Consider the following 20,158-nt stretch of genomic DNA (forward strand, 5'->3'; position numbering starts at 1 on the left):
GTCCACTGAAAAAGGAGAACTCAGTGCTCTCTTGGGCAGCACATATACTGAAAAAGGAGAGCTCAGAAGGGGCTCCCATCTGCCCCTCTGCTGAAACTGCAGCCTTGACTAGCAACCCTGTGCACTCAGGGACAAAAAGGCCAGCCTGTCCTCTGATTAGACATGCTCCCAAAGTATTCAATGAGGTGAGCAGCAGTCCAGCTGCAGACTTGGCACAGCAAGAGTGGCACCTACTGCAGCAACTGGATCCACCAGCATTGGGACTGCCATTAACATCTCCCAGGGGCATCCTGGGGTCTACTTTGTTATTGAGGAGCTAGTTGGAATTGTAATTGAGGGGGAAATATTAGCTTGAATGCACTGATGGGTGCCTGAAAGTTGGATACCCCTGTCCTTTGCAAATGGTTCCTAATATTACTTTTAGCATCCCAAGGTCACTCCCTGCTTTCTCTACCTCCTTCAACCTTAGTCCCAACAGGTTAATGGAATACCTACCATTAAATGAAAGCTCCAGGAGCACACAGAATCTGCCAGGGATTCCAGGACACTGCTACTCATAGCCCCTGCCCTCTCTTCCTTCCCATCCCCCAACCCCATCCCTCCCCTGCCTGATTCTACATAGCCTTCACTGTAATTAAATCTGTCTTGCAGTCTAAGATATTACAAACAGCACATTGGGACCAACCACTGCCATCTCAGACTCACTACAGGGGATCTTATATAAAACCCACACTGTCATTCCTTATTGATCCATTTCATACATTTCTATTCAATATATTGGGTTTCTTTGACCTTTTTTGGCAGAATGTAAAAGAGACCAAATTTCAGTTTGGGACCCAGTGACTTGTTGGTGGGATGCTCCATATTGATTGAATGAATGGACAGGAAAACATGTGGCCTGATCATTTCAAAAGAAAAGGCAAAGAAATAGGCAAGTCCCCTCAGTCAGAGTGGTGGAGCCTGTTCGGTAAGGATGAGGTAGTCAGTGTCCTGCCCCCTTGGTGGATTAAGGCAATGGGTCTGGAGGCAGCTGAATGGTCATGGAGGGGCCCTGCATCTGCCCTCCAGTTGAGCAATTCTGAGCAAGTCCTGGCCCCTCCCTGGGTCTCAGGGTCCCTGTCTTTAATAGGACAGGGTTGGACTCTCAGGGTCCTTCTAGATCTACTAGGTGCCCCAGAATCTGTCCCATTCCACATAAGAGTCAGAGCAGCATCATGAATGAGAACTAAAATTATGCTCATTTTACAAATGAAGAAACTGGGGCTCACAGATATTAAGTGCAAAGGCAAAGACTTAGGTGTTTCTGCCTGGGGACCAGGGCTCTATGCCACATTGGCTCCACTGTGCTCTGGGCCAGTGGTTCTCAATTTGACTGTCCACTTAGAATCAGCCAGAGAGCTTTGAAAATTTTCAGAAGCCTGGGCCCCACCCCAGATGATATTGAACTAATTCATTTATGGTGGGAGAGCCTGGGAATCTAGGTGTCTCTAAGTGATTCTGATATGCAGCAAGGTGTAGACATGTAGACCAGGGGGATCTCTTATGATATTGAGTCTGCCGTGAGTGTCATGATCACTGTTGTGCTAGCAGGTGGCCCCACACAGCTGTTTACTCCCCTGTGAGCCAAATATGAGGGGACAGTACTGGATGTCTCAGTAAGAATGCCAAAGCTAAAAGGGGGTTTCTTACCTGAAAAATGCTTGAAGAGAAATGTATCTGTTAGACTGTTGGTATTTAGGTGATTTTCAAGCCCCTCTCTACCCACTCATATTCCTTCAATCCACTCCCTTTCCCCTTTACTTGCAGGTCATAGCCATTAAGATGACAACTACAGGTGACTATATAAATCTTGAAAGAGTATGAAAGAGTAGGAAATACTGCATTTCTAATTGCTTTGTTCCCAAAGAAATGCTTTTATAAAATGGTAAGCAGCTCCCCCAAGGTGCATATCCCAGATTGGGGTCTTTTCCTGTTGTTTCATATCTCCCCGATCTGAGGATGCATCTGCAGAGAGGAATTTCTTATTTAAATAGCTTTATACTTTTTTGCACTACAAGTCATTCTCATTAAAAACAAACAAGCAATACAAAAATGTGGAGAATAGAAAGGGAATTGCCAGTCCTCCCCAAGAGGTCACTGTTCCAAATGATTGCATATATGTCTTCCCAAGTTATTTTTATATGCTCATACCAATGTGTGTTAGTGCATGTGTGGTGTGTGTGTGTGTGTGTGTGTGTGTGTGTGTGTGTATGTGTGTGTGTGTGAAAATAAATGGAACCATGCTACAATGACTGTTCTGCAACTTGCATTTTCCTCTAAACAGTGTATCTTAGACAGCTGCCCTAAAGAATACACCCAGATCTCCTTCATTTCTCTTAAGGTTCTGTTATGTTCCATTTTATCACTGCAACCTGATGCATTTAACCAAGACAGGGAAACAACCTAAAAGTTCAATGTCTATGTTATGCTTTTCCTTTTTAAAAAATCTGGGTATCTGTAGATAAGTGCAAATTGAAAATATCTTAGCTACTTCTAGGTTGCTCTCAAATGCCTGCCTTTGACAGCACATTTTATTTAGTGACTTCTGCATAGTTTTGCTGCTCTCCTTTAAGTGGACAAAGAATATCACTTGACTTTCTGAGTGATTTTCTGTGGTATTTAGTATTACTGATAGCATAATGCCTTGTTTAAATGTAACAAGACAGTTTAAATGAAACACAGCAACAAAGAAACAAGCATTATGGTTCCAAAGACATAGGCTGTATTGTAGAATTTTGACAATTATAAGCCTTGAAACTAAGTTGTTTTATCTTGCAAGTTTTGCTGTTCATTCAATTTATTGTGCCAAGCCTTTATAAAAATTACCCAACCCTCCTCTCTCTCAGCCACAGGGAACCATTAAGAGGAGACAGGAAGGAGACAACTTCCAGTTTCCAGCCATGGCTGACGGGGGTTACCCTAATAAAATCAAGAGGCTTTGTCTTGAAGATGTCACCCTTTCTATGGGCCCAGGTGCCCATTCCAGCACGCCCTGTGCAGAGCTGCAGGTTCCTCCATTGACAATGAACCCTAGCCCTTCAGCTATGGGAGCAGCGGGCCATTCATTACTACTCGAAAATAATTCCATGAATGGCAGCATAATGGACTCACCATTTGTGGTACAACCAAATGCAGAAATGGGACTCAAAGAGCCCACTGTTCCTTACTATGACAAAACCAACAGCATGATGACTGTGGAGCAGGACCAGGAACTTCAAGATCTGCTAGAGGAGCTAACAGAAATTCAAGACCCTTCTCCAAATGAGCTAGATCTTGAGAAGATACTGGGAAGCAAGCCAGAAGAACCACCGGTCTTAGATCACTCCCAGGGAACCCTGGGCACAACTCGCAAGCCTTCGGCTCAGATGCCACATTTGGAGAGCCTTGGTTCCAGTAAGGAGTTTGCTTCTGGTTGCAGCCAGGTCACTGGTGTATCACTTCAAATCCCACCCTCCACTGCAGGGATCAGCTATGCTATTCCCTCCACTAGTAAACAGATGGTCACACCCAGTTCTGCAATAACACAGACCAAGAGCCAGGTCCAGGCGATGCTCCCCGTGGCTTTGCCCCCACTCCCGGTGCCTCAGTGGCATCATGCCCACCAGCTGAAGGTGTTGGCAGCCAGCAAGCAGGGATCTGCTACAAAACAGCAAGGGCTCACATCCAATTGGTCTAGCCTGACCTCTCCAGGCCTCTCCCCACCTTACCGCCCAGTGCCATCACCACACCCGCCACCACCTTTCAGCCCACAGAGCCTCATGGTATCCTGCATGTCATCCAGCAACCTGCCAGGGAGCACTCTCCAAGGCTCTCCCAATGCCTTACTCTCAAGCATGGCATCCAGCAGCAATGCTGCCCTTGGGCCCAGTATGTCCTATGCTCCCGAGAAGCTCCCCAGCCCATCTCTCAATCAGCAACCACAATTCAGCCCACAGAGCTCCATTCTTGCCAATCTAGTGTCCTCTACTATGAAAAGCCCTCAAGGCCACCTGATGTCTGCTCTACCCACCAGCAACCCAGGACCATCCCCACCCTACCGCCCAGAGAAGCTTTCCAGCCCAGGCTTGCCGCAGCAGTCCTTCACTCCACAGTGCTCCTTGATCCGGAGCCTCACTCCCAGCAGTAATCCACTAAGCCAGCAGCAACAGCACCAGCAAACAAATGCCATCTTCAAGCCCATGGCCACCAACTCACCCAAGACCCTGAGCATGATCATGCAGCAGGGGCTGGCCAGCTCCAGGCCAGGAGCCCCAGAGCCATTTACTTTTGGCAACACTAAGCCCTTGTCACATTTCGTTTCTGAGCCTGGCCCCCAGAAGATGCCCTCCATGCCTGCCACCTCTAGGCAGCCTTCTCTACTCCACTATCTGCAGCAGCCTATGCTGACGCAGGCCTCTTCTGCCACTGCCTCCTCCACTGCCACGGCCACTTTGCAGCTGCAGCAGCAGCAGCCTGACCGTTCTTCATTCCTTCTGCAGCAGATGATGCAGCAGCCCCAGCGCTTTCAGCGGTCAGCAGCTTCAGAATCCATGCCTCCTCTGCCAAGACAGGTAAGACAATCTTATATCTGGTTGGGTTCCTTGGTTTTTGGAAGTAAGACCATATCTCATACTATTGATACCTGGCTTTGGAGGCAATTCCAAGCTCTAGTCCTCTCTGAGACTAGGCTTGACTCTGGAAAAGTCTATTGAAGCCAGCTAACTCTGGCTGGTTGAAGCACAGAATTAATTAGGCCAAGGTTATGGTTTCAGTTCCTGTGCAAGAGGAAAGCTGCACCCACAGGTGCTGCCAGGGGAAGGATCAAGGAGTGACAAGTCACAATTGTACAGAACTGCCTTCTCCTATACTGGGTAATGGAACATGGTCCCTCACACAGGACCGGTGAAGGCTTCGTAGGATGCAAGAAAATTGCACTGAAGCATTTAAATCTTGTCCTTGGTGGCATAAGGCTAAACACTGAGCCTTCTAGAAATGCCACAGCAGACTTCTGCTGAGCAGTTCCAGTGTGCTATTATTCACCACTGTGCTGGATGCTGAAGCAGTTCATAAATGGAAAGGACAGATGCATGTAAGGTAGTTACTTTTATCATCTCCATTTTACACACAAAGAAACAGAGGCTCAGATTGTTGAAATGACTAGCCCAGAGTCACACAGTTAACAGGGCAGAGCAGGAACTTGAACCCAGGCAGTCACCCTCCAGATTCTGCTTTTCTCCAAATTACTGTGACTTCTCTCTCCCTCAACTTCTACAGTCTTATCAATTACTAAATTCAGCTGATTCTGCCTGGGTGGTGTTGATCATAGTTCCCAATTTTCATTGTTCTGATCCCTACTGTATTGTTATCTATTGCCATGTACCAAATTACCTCAAAACATCTAGTTAAAACAACATACATACATTATCTCATGGTTTCTGTGGGTGGGAATCCTAGCATTGCTTAGCTGAGTCTTCTGGCTTCAAGTCTCTTCTAAGGACTGTAATTATATCAAAGCTCATCTGGGAAGGGTCTACATCCAAGCTGACTCCCATGGCTGTTAGCAGGAAGCAGATCTTTGCAGGTTGCTGGATTGAAGCCTCAGTCCTCATGAACCATTGACCAGAGGCCTTCCATGATTCCTTGCCATGAGGTCCTCTTCATAGAGCATCCCACAAGATGGCAGATGGCTTCATCTGAGTGAGCAAGGCAGAAATATGCCAACAAGAGAGGCAGAGGGAATGCCAAGAAGTTAGAAGTTGCAGGTTTTTGTTTTGTTTTGTATTTTAAATATCTTTTTATTGATTTCAGAAAGGAAAGGAAAGGGAGAGAGAGATAAAAACATCAATGATGAGAGAGAATCATTGACTGGCTGCCTCCTGCATACCCCCTACTAGGAATCGAGCCCATAACCCAGACATGTGCTCTTGACATGAATTGAATCTAGGACCTTTCAGTTTGCAGGCCAACACTCTAACCACTGAGTCAAACCAGCTAGGACAGAAGTTGCAGTTTTTATAACCTGGTCTTGAAAGTGACATTCCATCACTTTTGCTATATTCTGTTCATTAGATGCAAGTGTGAAGGTGTGAATACCAGAAGGGGATTACATGAAGGTCTGAATACCAGGAGGCAGGGATCAGTGATGTCTGCCAGAATACTATGCCATGGTCCCTCTTTCCCATTGCTCTTATCCCTGCCTATGTCCAGGCCCTCTTGATTCTTTGTCTGATCTCATACAGTTGACTCTTACATTAGTTTCCCCCAATAATCCATTCATTGCTCTAAGCATTACATTGCTATAACAGAGACCTGATCATGTTTCATACTTGTTCAGAAGTTTCCAGAGTCCCATAACCTGGCTCCATCAACTTCCTTAGCAGTCTCCACTGGGCCCTGATTGGCACTTCATTTCTATAACCTGGAAGTGCTTGCAGGTCCTGGCCCACTCTGCATTCTTGGCCTTTACTGCCGCTATTCCCTCTACATGGCCTTCCCTTACCACCTTTTCTTTCCTATCCCACTCTTATAATCCCTGAGGTTCAGGCACCTCTCCAGGAAGCTTTTCCCTGACTTGCCTTGGTGCCTCTATCTTCCACTCTGCCTCCCCTTTCTGTAAAGGAAGAGATAGCCATAATGTGCTTAGCCAGGGATCTGGCCAGGTGAAACACCTGTCAGGCTGCCCTCTTTCCTGAACACCCTGGATGTGTGTGACCCTGGTAGCCCCTGAAGGATAGAGACTATGCCTTTTTCATCCAGGTCTCATGAAGCATAACCAAACAGAGTGCTCCACCCCAGGGAATTGGTCCGTTAGTGGATGCACACAGCAAGCAGAGCTCCTGTGGGGGTGGCGGGATGAGCTTCAGGCCTTTGTCCACAGTTCATGAGCACTTCAGTTTGATTTTGTTATAGGCAATGTGTTGTCATGGACTTCTGCAGCTGGCTCAGTGGAGTGCCAATATCAGCACTGGAACTCTTACTCTGGCAGGCAAGATCCTCAGCCTAGAGATATGTCACCATCTAATATTGTGAGCCTTTTGGTTTTTTTATGTCTTCAGTGGGGTACATTGTAGCCTGATTATGTTGCCTCAGAGCTGGATCAGAGAGAGAATTCTTAATGACTGGGGTAATAAAAATCACACCTAACCAATTACCTAAGTGGAGTTGGAGAAATAGTTCAGGAGAAAGACTGAGTACCCAAGCTCCCTGAAGCTAAAAAGGACTCGGGCTGCCTCCACCAGAAGAGGCACACGGCTGGGCTCCCTGAATGGGATGCTCTTGCTGCCAAAAGCTGCCTTCTCAAGCCAGCACCAGCCAGTGCCCACAGGCTAAGCATGCGATACAGTAAGTACTTCACCTGCCTTTTCCCATTTTAATCCTAAGAGGAAGGGGCTGTTATCAATCCATTTAAAGCTGAGAAAATTTAGGCACAAAGAAGTCATCAGTTACCAACAGTCACACAGCAAGTCAGAGACAGAGCAAGAAATCTCACTACAGAGCCCACACTCATAACCTCATGCACAGGGCACTGCCTCCAGAGGCTGGGCATGATGATAGGTTGTTTGAGGATTAAATATGTTAATACATCTAAAACACTTCAAACAAGGTCTGGCACAAAGTACCTGCCAATAAAGCTTTGCTATAACTATGACCCTTAACTCCTGGCCCTGAGCTTCCAGATCTATTTTCTGGTGGCTAAGATGTGACTCTCAAAACTGGTGCTGTCTCAGGACAGAGTACACAGAGTGCTGTCTCCAGACTCCATGCCCACCATGAGATTGACAAGAGCTGTGGAGCCTACTAGCTTTATGGGATCTTCCTATTCTAGGCCATGCCCTACCCAGACAACTCCAGGCCAGGTGGAAAAAGAAAACGAGCCATTTTTGTTCAGCTGGCTGGGATTTCCCTTTTGTTCTCTCTGGAGCTCTCTCACACTCTCACTCTACCCCTCTACATAGCACCCTGTTCTGTATATGGCATTCTTCTAGCCAAAATGCACTGAGCAGGACTCCAAGCTGGGCACATGAACAGCTCTGCTATTCCTTCTTGTGGCCTTTCCTCATTCACTTTAAGGCCTAAGAACTTAGCCCTGGCCAGTCTTCCAGGGGTGAGAAAAAAAGAAAGGAAGAGGAAAGTGTTTGAGGAAATAGCTAGGTCACCCATGCAAGGACAAGACAGCAGCCCTAGTGGTGGGAAAGGACATGCTTCTTGTTTCCAGCATGGTGAACTTGTCAAGTTTTACTGATGGCCATACTCAGCCCCAGCAGACACTCCTTGCTGACTACATGGCATTGACTAGCTCATTGATCTTCCATGGACAATGGTGGTCACTATGGGAGGACTGGGCATTCATTTTGATCCAGATATTAGATTTTTTAAAGTTGTAGTTTCTAAATGTAAGATGAGAAACCACCTCATGAATAAATAGAAATGCCAAATCCAGCTATCTAGAGGAGCCCATTCTTATTTGCAGGCTAATATTTCCAATCTCAGGAAATTTCACTTTACCATTTGAGTGAACAATAAGGTAAAAGGCAAATGCCATCTGATGTTTGGGCAGCAGTTCTGCATGGTGGTATAAGAAAGAGCACTGGAGGCAGACAGAACTAGTGTTCAAGTCCAGGCATCAACACTGACTGGGCCATGTGCCGGCAGCAATGTCTATTATCCCCTTGAGCCTCAGTTGCAACATCCCCATCTCTTAGGGCATTACATGACAAAGGAGACACTAAATTGAACTTGAGTAGACCCTTGCCCTGTGCACAACACGTGCTCAGTCAGGACTGCTGCAAGCTCCTTGTCCTGGGTCTGAGACCCATGGGTTCAGATGCATATCCAAATTCAGGACATCTGGTACTTTAAAACGGTAACACAGTGCATATACCAAAAATCACACAACCCTCCAATGGAATCTGGGCAGCCTTTTATTACTTTTGCAAATAAATATGAATATTTAACTCCAGGTCAAACTTTGTCACCAAAATTACAAAAATAAAATAAGCTTTCAGAGCTTTTTGGACAGGAAATTACAGATACAGAATGTGGACTTGGCATTACTAAGGGAGGGACTCCTTTCAGAGTTGTGACACCCATCTCTGGTGTGTGGGATTTTAATAACCTCAGATCTCCTCACTGTATTCCCCACCCTGCTTCTGAGGCTCAATGACATCTCTTTGTTTTTAATCAAAGTGAAGCAAAATGAAATTTAATTTAATGCCCCTTTACTCTGAAGACTATTAGAGATGCCTTAAGTAAGGTATTGGAAATGTCCAACAATCAGTGTTAGGACTTCAGTGTTACCATCAGCCAAATTTACCATTGGCAAATTAACCTCAAAAGGCTGAAACAGGTCCATCAAGGAGATGGGACTTGTGCTCTGGGAGAGTTGGGTGCCCAGAGTGCCTTCAGGGCACATTTGCAAAGCTGGGAGTGTAGCATCATGGGGAGGAGAGATGGGAGGGTGGCCAGTTGGAATAAGAACAAAAAAGGCTTGTAATCTGATCCTTGAGGCAGGCCAAAGCACAGGAGGAAGGGGGCAGCTGCAGAGAAACAGACCAAAGAGGCGCATGATATTGCTTGGACAGATTTTGAGAGGCAAGAAAACTGGACTTGGCTATTCCCAGGTTTCCTTTATTTCCTACCTTTAAGGTAAACCTCCCATATCCTTATCATAGGCAGCTGTGAAAACCCAGCAACTGTGGAGATTATGGGTGAATCTACAGAGCTTGCCATCTTCCCTCCTCAAGGGGCCTTTGATGGGCATCTGGGCAACTCGGTCTGAGGTGGGGCATTGGGGAATCCCTCTTACTGCCCTCACACACTGGCTACTCTTGTCCCTGATGAAATGAGCACTCCAAAGTGCAGAACTCCCAGCACCCAGGGCCGAAGGGAGCTAGCACAGGGCAGGGGACGCCAAGGCTTTGGTCTTTGGCCCTTGGCAGGGCACAGGCCCTGAAGGCTTGGCTTGAGGCTGGGTTCAAGAGACCCCAGGCTTTGGATCACTTGGGTCCCAACCCCAGCTCTGCCTCATTCTCATTTGGCAAGCTGTTTACCCTTTGGGCTTCAGTCTCCCCATCTATAAAATGGAGATACTAGTATACTTATCTAATGGGGTTGCTTGGGAGGATTAAATGAGATGAGGTAAAAGTGCTTGCATGGGGCCTGTCATGCAATAATACTCATCAATGTTAGCTGCTACTATATTAAGAAAGTTCCTGAAACTCAGAACACCAGTAACCCAGTGGAATGGGTTTAGACTGCCTCCATGTCCAGGTTTCTCTTTGGCTTCCAGGGGTAGGTGGTGACTTGGAGAGGAGAAGCAGGAGAGTGCCTCCTGGGGGTGTCAAGGACAACATTTGTCAGGTGCTTGAGAGAAAACCAATTGGCAGACACAAGTTCGTGACCCCAGAAAGGAGCAGAGCTTCCAGGGGTCATATGAGTGCTGCCCATCCTGCATGGATACTGAGTAACAAGTAGACACCCCAGGATGACTTTAGGTGGGCAGAGAGGAGCGTAAGAAGAAGCCCAATTCTACCTGCAGCCAGCTTAATACTAACCTTACTGCTTGCAGCAGGCTGAGGGCCACCCCTGGTTTTTAGTTCCAGAGAGAGGGCCCTCTGTTGATAGGCAAAGAGAATGAATGGGAAGAAGAATGCAGGCCAGCCTTGCCAGCTGCCCAGCACCAATGCCTCTAGGAATGTTGATTCTGCTTGGTCATTGGCATTGGTGAATTGGTATTTCTGGCCTGCATTTGTTTGTTGTTGTTGTTGTTGGTGGTGGTGGTGGAGCATTGCTCAAACCGGGCCCCAGACGGATACTACAGCATGCAGGGCATCCAAAGCGCCTCCAAAAAGAAACTTTGCAGAAACTCAAGATTCCTTTTTGTTTGGATTTCCAGGGCTGGATTCACCTGCTCAGTAGAGCAGAACCTTTAATTAGAACTGCAAATTAAAATCTTCACATTTGAGCCATGATCTCTGAAAACAAAAATGATAAAACCAGGTTACTTGGAGCAAGACAATCCCCTAATCTTGTCAAAGTTACATCAGTTCCATTTACTACTGGAAAGTCAGGAGAGATGGCAGCCAGTGGGCCTTCTCCCATTCTCAAAAATTGTTCACTGACATTTAAAAGTAAATGACCATTATCTTGCCAAAATATTTGACTCCCCCAACCCCCCATCCTGTCCCCATCCCTGTCCCCAGAATCAGATGCACCACATATTTTCAAGGACATGCCTGTGACCTTGGACTTGCAAGTCCCTTCTCTGGCTCCCCTTAGTTCTTCTCTTGTTTTGAGGATAAGGGTTGTGGGAGAGCAATACTGCTCCCCATGTTATGAGAAACATTTCTTTGCATTTATCTTTTACTAATTCTGGCAAGGAGAGTCACAGATTTCATTACAAAGGTTAGTGCTACTGAAACACAAGAGCAAAGGCCTCTAAGGGAAGCTCTGTGCTGCACTAAGTGGGGCGGGGGGAGGGGGCGGAGAGACAAGTCAGGTTTCAAAGAGCCCATGAGTCCTGTCTGACTGGGATCTTGCCCTGCTCACATCTCCTCTACCAGATATGCCAATGTTTTACTAAATAAGCATCTTTATTTTGTACTTAAACACTATTGTACATACAAGCTTAGTGTTTATTTTCTTTCTAAATTGGGCCTCAAAGAACTATTTAGTTTGGGGAAACTTTTTTTTAACTGCTTTGGGAAGAAATATAATTAGACACAGTGTAACATATATTTTGAAAATTTAGGAACCAATGTCTCAGTGTTGAACAAGTTTTGTTTTAGTCACTCTGAATTGCCAGGAAATGAAACTCCATAGGCTGTTGAATTTGGTAAATACAGGCTCAGCACTTGGTACTAATGTTACCAAGAATTAGATAGTTGTTGTATCTTTTTGTTTTCTGAGAACTATTAATGATCCTCTACCTCAATGCTATGTTCCTTTTTTACAAAGCAGAAATTTGAAATGAGCTTCTGGTCAAATTAACCTTTTAAAAATCAACCTTTTTTTTCTGTCAGTAGTTGAATGAGTGAGATAACGTATTGCAATGAAGCAACATTACTTTTTGGCCCTGGAGTACCCATCACTCAGTGAAATCAACACCAAAATTTACTGGAATGGAAAAATTCCCCCAATACAGATTCCTACATAATACAGGCCAATCAATATAGTTTTATAATTGCTTAGTCATTGATTTATGGAAGCTGAAAAGGCAACCCTTTTCAGAAGCCTTCTATCAAGTTTTTTGTTTGCTCATTTTGTCTTAACATATCTAAGAGAAACAATTAACTTTTCTGAAGTTGAGGTGCCCAAAATGAGACATCTTAAAAACAAAGTGTATAAATTATTTTATACTAAATTCATTGAAACATCCTGCTTATTTGTCACTGTAAAGCAAGGAAAGGGATCTCATTTCCATTTTCAGAATGTAGAAGAGGGCAGACATTAATCGTTATGTCGTGCTCCTTTAAACTGTAACTCTGCATGAATATTTACAAGCCCAAGATGTAGAACAGCACACCGAGAGGCAGTCCCATTTCAGATTATGAACCCAAGTGAAAAGTTAGCAAAATATAAAAAAATGTCTTAGGTGGATAGAATATCATAATGGACTTGCTCCACTCAGCTGTGGCCCTAACGCCTACAGCCAGCATTGTCACTGAGTGCAAGAATGGATGGCGCCAGAGTAGCCATGTGGATCAGAGATGTGACCCATCCAGGTGAGCAAGGGATGGGTGTGAAAAGGGTTCGACTGCATTCTTCCACTCCTTCCTGCACCCTCCCCAACTTCCCTCTCTCAAATCCAGTAATGGCCCATATCACAGATTTATGGAAACCTCTCCTGAGTACATTTGTACTTTTAGCTTCCTCTGTCCCTTGGGCCTCCTGTGTAAAGCAAACATGTGTGTGTTCTGATCTGGCTACTTGTGAGCTTGAAGGGGACAGCAGAGGGTAGAACACGGCTTACAGTTAAAACACCCCACCCCCGACCCCAAAGAAAAACTTTCTGCTTTTACCTAAGGAGTTGACAAAGTTTGGATTTTCATTTGATCTTGATAACTTACGCACAGTGACTGGTGCTAATTTGTCTGTTTTATTGTGTCCTATTGTTAGATGAGGGCTTATCATGTTAGTTCTTCTCATCAAAAGCAGTGAGGTTGTTAAAAGCTAAAAGTAAGGTAAAGATCCAAGCCCCCTCCCCATGGCCATGTCTATGGCCATGCTGAGAGCCCATGGATACTCCTAGCAGACCTGGCCCTGTCTCCTGACTACCAATGCAATCAGTTTTTATGACAATGGAATAAAAGTTCAGCATTGATCCATTTCTCCCACACTTTGGTCCTTCTCCTCATGTTAACTAAATTTCTTATTAGAACAGAAAATGTGCAGCTTGAAACCCCAGTGTCTACAGATCTTGATTCAGTTATTAGAGCTAAGTGCACAGGAAAATGGCAAGTGGGCACTTGAGGAAATTGTCATGTAGCCCTGAAGGCCTGAAAGATGTATACCCTGCTCCATTAGAAACTATTGCAACTTTTGATTTGCTTTTGGGAGTTCTGGATTTGAGGCTAAATGCACAGGTTCTATCTGACTTCCCCCTGCCCTCTGTCACCTGCTACCAAGTTTGGCCATTCTCCATTTATGAACAGAGGATGTGAGCATAGTTGTGGCAACTCGGACTTTTTGCAGACCCTTGTCTGGGTGGCATATGAAGACAATTTGTTAAAGCCAGCCAACTCTGTGGAACAATAGGTGAAGGTCGATTCCTCTTTTGCAATTTTGAGTAATGATCATTTATTTCCATGTGACAAAGCTTTGGAATGTGGGAGACCCTAACCACGCTGAGTGGGTATAAGTGGGGTCAATGCCTTGACCCTTTCCTTGTATCAAGCAATGCTTTCAAAGATGAGCTCTGAAGAATATGAACACAGCACTTAAATATGACTTTCTAATTTCATGTCCTCAAAATACAAAAATTTGACAGCCATTAAGATGCTATTATATTTTTAAAAAACCCACAGAAAATAAGTATTGGCAAGGACATGAGGAAATTTGAAACCATGTTGTGCATTGTTAGTGGAATTGTAAACTGGTGCAGCCACTGTGGAATACAGTATGGTGATTCCTCAAAAAATTAAACACAGAACTACCATATGACCCAACAAATTTGAACAAGTTCACCCATATTCATAGCATTATTCACAATAACCTGAAGGTGGAAACAACCCAAGTTCCCATCAGTGGGTGAATGGATAAACAAAATGCACTATGTCCATAGCATGGAATATTATTCAATTTTAAAAAGGAAGGAAATTCTGACAAATGCTGCAACATGGATGAACTTTGAAGACATTATTTTCAGTAAAATAAACCAGGCACAAAAGGACAAATGCTTTATGACTCTACTTCTAGGACGTCCCTAGAGTAGTCAAATTCATAGGAACAGAGAGCAGAAACGTGGGTTCCTGGGGGTGGGGAGTTAGTGTTTAATAGATAGAGTTTCAGTTTGGGATGATGAAAAAGTTCTGGAGATGAAAGATGGTGATGGCTGCACAACAATGAGAGTGTACTTAATGTCATGTAGCTGTACAATTAAAATGGTTTGAAGTGGCAAATTTTACAACAATAAATGAATGAAAAGGAAAAACTGACATTTGAAAACATTAGCTAATTTTCCTTAGTCAAAAACAGTGTTTTATTTTCAAATAACATTAGCGCCGGATGTAAAGGCAGCAGCAAGCTGAGCTGCCTGTTTTCTGTCAGAGAGGGGAGCAGTATTGACTGCAAGTACACTCATCATTTGTGTGAGCCAGCTGGGTTTTCTTGATGTCTTAGTGAAATGCATACATGTTAAATGCTAGGGATAGGGTCCCTGGGCATGGGCTTACAAATAACTTTCCTGGTAAATTGAACACAAGTTCTGTCCTTTTCTGTGCATTTTGGAGAAATTACAACATGTGGGTGGGAGAACAAAGAAATGACTGTACACAGGAAAGAACATTATCTCTGTTTCTGAATGGTATAAAAAACCCCACTTGCTTCATTGGTTCTCTGGTGCATCTGCAAGTCTGGAAACACTAGGATGACTCACGGTTTGCTGATTAATACAAGAGCCAACAAAATAATGTTAGGGACTCATTGTGATTTGCTTTCTATGCAAACTGTCCCTCTGGAGTAGGTGCTAGGACCTGGTGTGAATTCTGGAAAGGTTAAGGATATGAACAACAATCAGAACCAGCTCCTAAGGCCTCGGCACTGGCACTCAAAGTAGAAAAAAAGAACCTCTAACCAATGCTCAAATATCTTTTGGAAAGTTGACACACCTGGTCATTGTGTCCCTACTCACAACTCAGCTCCCAAGACTTTGGTTTCTGCCCTTCAGGGCTTGGTGATGTCCACTTTTTAATCAAAATTATTTGTGTTTTGTTTGCACCCCACTTGATAGCAGACTCCTCAGCTACAGGAAGATGTCTTATCTAGTTCTGTAAAAGTGAGCTGAATGAATGACCATTTGAATGAATGAATGAATGAATGAAAAAATACAGAAAGGAATGTACTGATAATAAATTGCATCTGTTAGCCTTTGAAAAATTAAGCTCTTGAAACTCTTTTGAGTGGTTTAGAGTGATTATTGATAGGAACTCCTAGTCTTCAAGTCTTGGAGGCTAATGAACTCATATTCCCATATTGGGCCAAAGGGAGGACTCTGCATCGGCACATAGAGCCCCCACCTCCTCATCATGACCCATTTTTCTGGTCCAATTGGGCTCTTGTCCTTCTATAGCACTTGGGAAACCCTTGCCTACTGTTCTACAAGTGTGATATCTGAATACATGTGATTTCTTCAACCTCCAACAAATACACAGTTGTATCCCTCCAGTGATAATATGTACTGGTTGTTCTGTTGTGGGGGTGATGGTAGTTTCATGCATTTTAGAAGTACAAAAAAAAAGACATCTGGTTGCCATTTCATATACCACAGTGAGAAAGCACATGATAGAAGAAAAGCAAGAAAATAAAAATATGAAAAATTTTTAAAAAGAGCTGGCTTATAAATTCAGCCTACTCATTGCATTGCTTTTATCTCAGTTAAGATTCATTTATGCCACTCTGGGGCAGCACCAATATTTCTAACATAAATCAATCTATTTCAGTCAATCCTGAGAGCAGTGAATGGTCTTCACTTCACACAATTCTTTTTCTTCTCTTCCTCCTCCTCCTCCTTCTTATTCTTCTTGATCTTGTTCTTCTTCTTGTTCATGTTCTTATTCTTGTTCTTCTCCTTCTCCTTCTTCTTCTAAAACAGTATTAAGTGAATGTGTTTTGAAGGTTGTTCAACATATGTTTTCTCCTATCAGGCTTAAAATGTAACTTATAATGACACTCGGTTATATTTGAATAAGCTGCCACCATTGATTAAATTTTTTCAAATTAAGAAATTTATTTTACTAATTCATGAGCACAGATTTTTATATCCTTTGTAGAAATGATCTTTCAGGGGTATTGTTTTGATTGTTTTGTTTTTATCATTTTGACAACTATATTGTTAGTCTCTTTTATTTGCTTTTTAACTTTTCCTTTGAAAGTGTTTTCTTTAGAATAGTTACATCACAAGGCAGTTCCTTCCCACCACCTCCTAGAAAGTTCTCCTGTCTTCCCTTATTGTTCTATTAACTGATATAGTTCAATTTAGATACAGATCAAAGGAACAGAATGGGGTGGAAAGGGGCAGCCTCTGGCAATGGCCTTGACCATGTTGATTCCCTCTGAACTCATATAGATCTAGAATCACACAGATCTGTTCTATCTGGCTCTTTCCTTAGCAGCTGGTGGGCAGGACATATGTTCTGAGCTCTGTCAATGCATCATTACCCCATACTGCAAAAGACAAGATTGTAACAGAAGACCCTAGATAAAAACTATGTTAGTCAGCCTTTGGAATGATAACATGGCCTTGGGAACTTAACAGACTCCACTAAGTCTCTACTGCAAGCAGGATATCTGCTTGTGAGTTGTCAGAACTAGATTGACATCCAGTTTAGGGTTTAGAATTCTATTCCATGCCCCATTTTTTAGGCAAACTACAAAATCTTGATATTGATAATGATCTAGTCCAATATGTTCCACAAGATGTCATAGCCCTTTAGAAATTTGAAGACAACTGTAACTGAGTCTTCCCTCCCCTGCCCAATTCTTTGCCCCAATTCTGGCTGCTTGTCTCTGAACTAAGCACATGATAACGGAGTGAGGCCCTCTAAGTGGATAAGGCTCTGACCAAAGTGCTGAAGATGTATTAACCCTGCACAGAGGAAAGCAAGAGGTTCACTCTCCTTGTTCCCATTAATACCATTTTGTTTCTGCCCCACCCCTAAATCTCACTTGCAATAGTTTTAGCCACATTCCCCATCTGCCCTGCCTGAGCTCATTGTCAAGGCAAACTACAGCTTATAACTTTCCCCTCCCAGAATAGGTTCCTGAAAGCAAAGTATTTCTCTGTAGCCCTACACTTGATTCATGTCTATTTCCAACTCTCCTGATAGATGAAGTTTTGGATATAATATTGGACTAGGGATTGAGAAAGAGAATGAACCCTCATGATCGTTTTTAGAGCTATCAGCATGCTACTCAGAAATACCTCTTACAGGCTTTTAATTTTTTGTTTACAGTTATTGCCTCTGAAATCAAATCTCGAGTTTCTGGTATGTTCTTGGACTTCTCAAGGGATTTAAAAATTCAGGGGCTTGGTGCCAATAATTGCTTTTAGGAGTTGGCACTGCCTATTTTCTATAGATGAATTCCATTTTGGATCATCAATTATTTTCTTCACAGAAACCCACAAAGTACATATTCGAGTTTGCCTTGGAATTGAATATGATCTAGAAATCCTTAATGTTGTTAAGCTAGGCCAATGGTCGGCAAACCGCGGCTTGCGAGCCACATGCGGCTCTTTGGCCCCTTGAGTGTGGCTCTTCCACAAAATACCATGGCCTGGGTGAGTCTATTTTGAAGAAATGGAGTTAGAAGAAGTTTAAGTTTAAAAAATTTGGCTCTCAAAAGAAATTTCAATCATTGTACTATTGATATTTGGCTCTGTTGACTAATGAGTTTGCCGACCACTGAGCTAGGCTATTGCTTCTAAAATGTGTATCTAGAAATCCTTAATGCTGTTAAGCTAAGCTATTGCTTCTAAAATGTGTATCACATTCAACTAATGCAAAATAGAGTATTTAAGACCTTGAGTACCACACTGGTAATCTGAATGAGGAGTCTAAGATTGAGGTATTTGATCCACACTAGATGTATTTGCTGGAGCATGCTGTACAGACAGGTCAGGTCTGATGGATTTCTCTTTAAATGAACTGTGGCTGGCCAGTGTAGCTCAGTGGTTGAGTATCAACTTATGAACCAAGAGGTCACTGGTTTGATTCCCGGTCAGGGCATATGCCCGGGTTGTGGGCTTGATGCCCAGTAAGGGGCGTGCAAGAGGCAGCTGATCGATGATGTTTCTCTTTCTCATTTATGTTTCTATCTATCCCTCTCCCTTCCTCTATCTCTAAAGATCAATAAAAACATTTAACATTGTCTGAATTTATTACCTCTTTTTAAAAAAATTAACTGGTTTTGGGGTAAAGAAACATGACTCAAAGCTGAGCAGGGTTCAAAGGCCTGTGCTTTCATCATCTGAAATAGGATGCTCCTCAATGTGAGGCTGGACATATAGTGCAGTCCTCATAAACTCAGTGGTCTGAGGGACCAGGCTAGATTCTTTATAAGTTAAGATATATTGAGTTGCAAGTAACAGAAAAAACAATTCACACTGGTTTAAACAATAAAAGGAACTTACTGAGCCCTGTCAATGGAAGTCCAGCAGTTGGGCAGACTTCAGGGGTAGTTTGAATCAACAGCTCAACAGTGTGACCGAAGATGCTGCTTCTTTCCAGCTCTCTCTTCAGCCTTCCCTAGCAACAGCTTCATTCTATTGCTGACTCCCCCTAGTGATCAGATGATAGCTGCCAGCAATTCCTGGGGCTACAAGTTTTCTCCTGCCCTCAGCCAGGGGAGCAGGAGAGACAGTTGCTTCTAGAAGCTCTGTCACAAGTGTAAGGAAACTTCTTTCTTGGAAATTCCTAGAAACTTTGGTGTAGTAGCCTGAATTAACCACTTGTCTACTATGCTGCTTCATGTGAGCTGAGATAAGTGCCTCACCTTTAGAACCAGGTGGAGCCAGGTTTCCCCAAAGCATATAGGCAGCATGGGGCAAGTGAGGTTCCCTGAATGAAAACTGGGGAAGGTACCAAGAGAAAGAAGACTAGATGTTGGCTAAACAACCAACTATATTTGCTACAATCAACCTCTTTGGCCATTCACATCAATATGTTCCCTCTTTCTAATGGATATGCCACCCAAAAAGTTCGACTCACAGAAACCTATTTACCCCCTCCCCAAAGTGGTTCAGCTCCAATCTAGAAATTCCAGGTGACATGCAATCCTCTCAGTTTGGTCACTACATTACTCCCTGTATTCTAGGAATGCCTGCCCACTGTGCTCACCTCAGCAGAGAAAGAGCAGGAGTACAGGGAAGAACAAACAACTCCCTTTTGGAAAGAGGAAACTGGAAAGCAACACACAGTCGTCACTGGCCCAACATTCAGATCATATCCTGCTTGACACAAGTCAAGTGTTCCTTCCTTCTCTGAGACTCAGTCTCCTATTCTGTATGATGGGAGGCTTGGATTAAATCAGTGGTTCTTGATTGAGTATGCCGTGGAGGGCTTGTTAAAGTGCAGATTAATGGGTTCCACCCCCAGAGTTTCTGATTCAGTATGTCTGGGTGGGGCCCAGAAATTTACATTTCTAACAGATTTCCAACTAGTGCTGCTGCTCCAAGGACCCCCACTTTGAGAACCTCTGGTGTAGATGACTCCTATGGGCCCTTCTCATTCTGACATTTAGGACTTGGACTTTTCTCAGCACTCTTTTCTCTATTTACAACAGATTGTTTTATAAATAAGACACACCCAACTTTACCACGTGAGTAACTAAAAACATGTTGGAGCTCCTGCTTTGATTTGTAATTTAATTTTCAACAAGCAAAGCTGAAAGTGAAAGATGTCATTGAGCTTCAAGAACAACTTTC

General features: G+C 43.7%; 1 protein-coding gene across 3 annotated transcripts in view; it reads left to right on the forward strand.

The window, feature by feature from the left end:
• Positions 1-20,158, forward strand: part of MAMLD1 (mastermind like domain containing 1) — a 116,044-nt gene that overhangs the window by 74,742 nt on the left and 21,144 nt on the right. For all 3 annotated transcript variants that reach the window (XM_080652751.1, XM_080652750.1, XM_080652752.1), the window contains exon 3: positions 2,886-4,589. In XM_080652751.1, the coding sequence (XP_080508877.1) occupies positions 2,886-4,589 (1,704 nt within the window). The remainder of the gene's footprint in view (positions 1-2,885; positions 4,590-20,158) is intronic.

The sequence above is a fragment of the Plecotus auritus genome (genome assembly GCF_963455305.1).
Source record: "Plecotus auritus genome assembly, chromosome: X".
In the NCBI taxonomy this organism is placed as follows: domain Eukaryota; kingdom Metazoa; phylum Chordata; class Mammalia; order Chiroptera; family Vespertilionidae; genus Plecotus; species Plecotus auritus.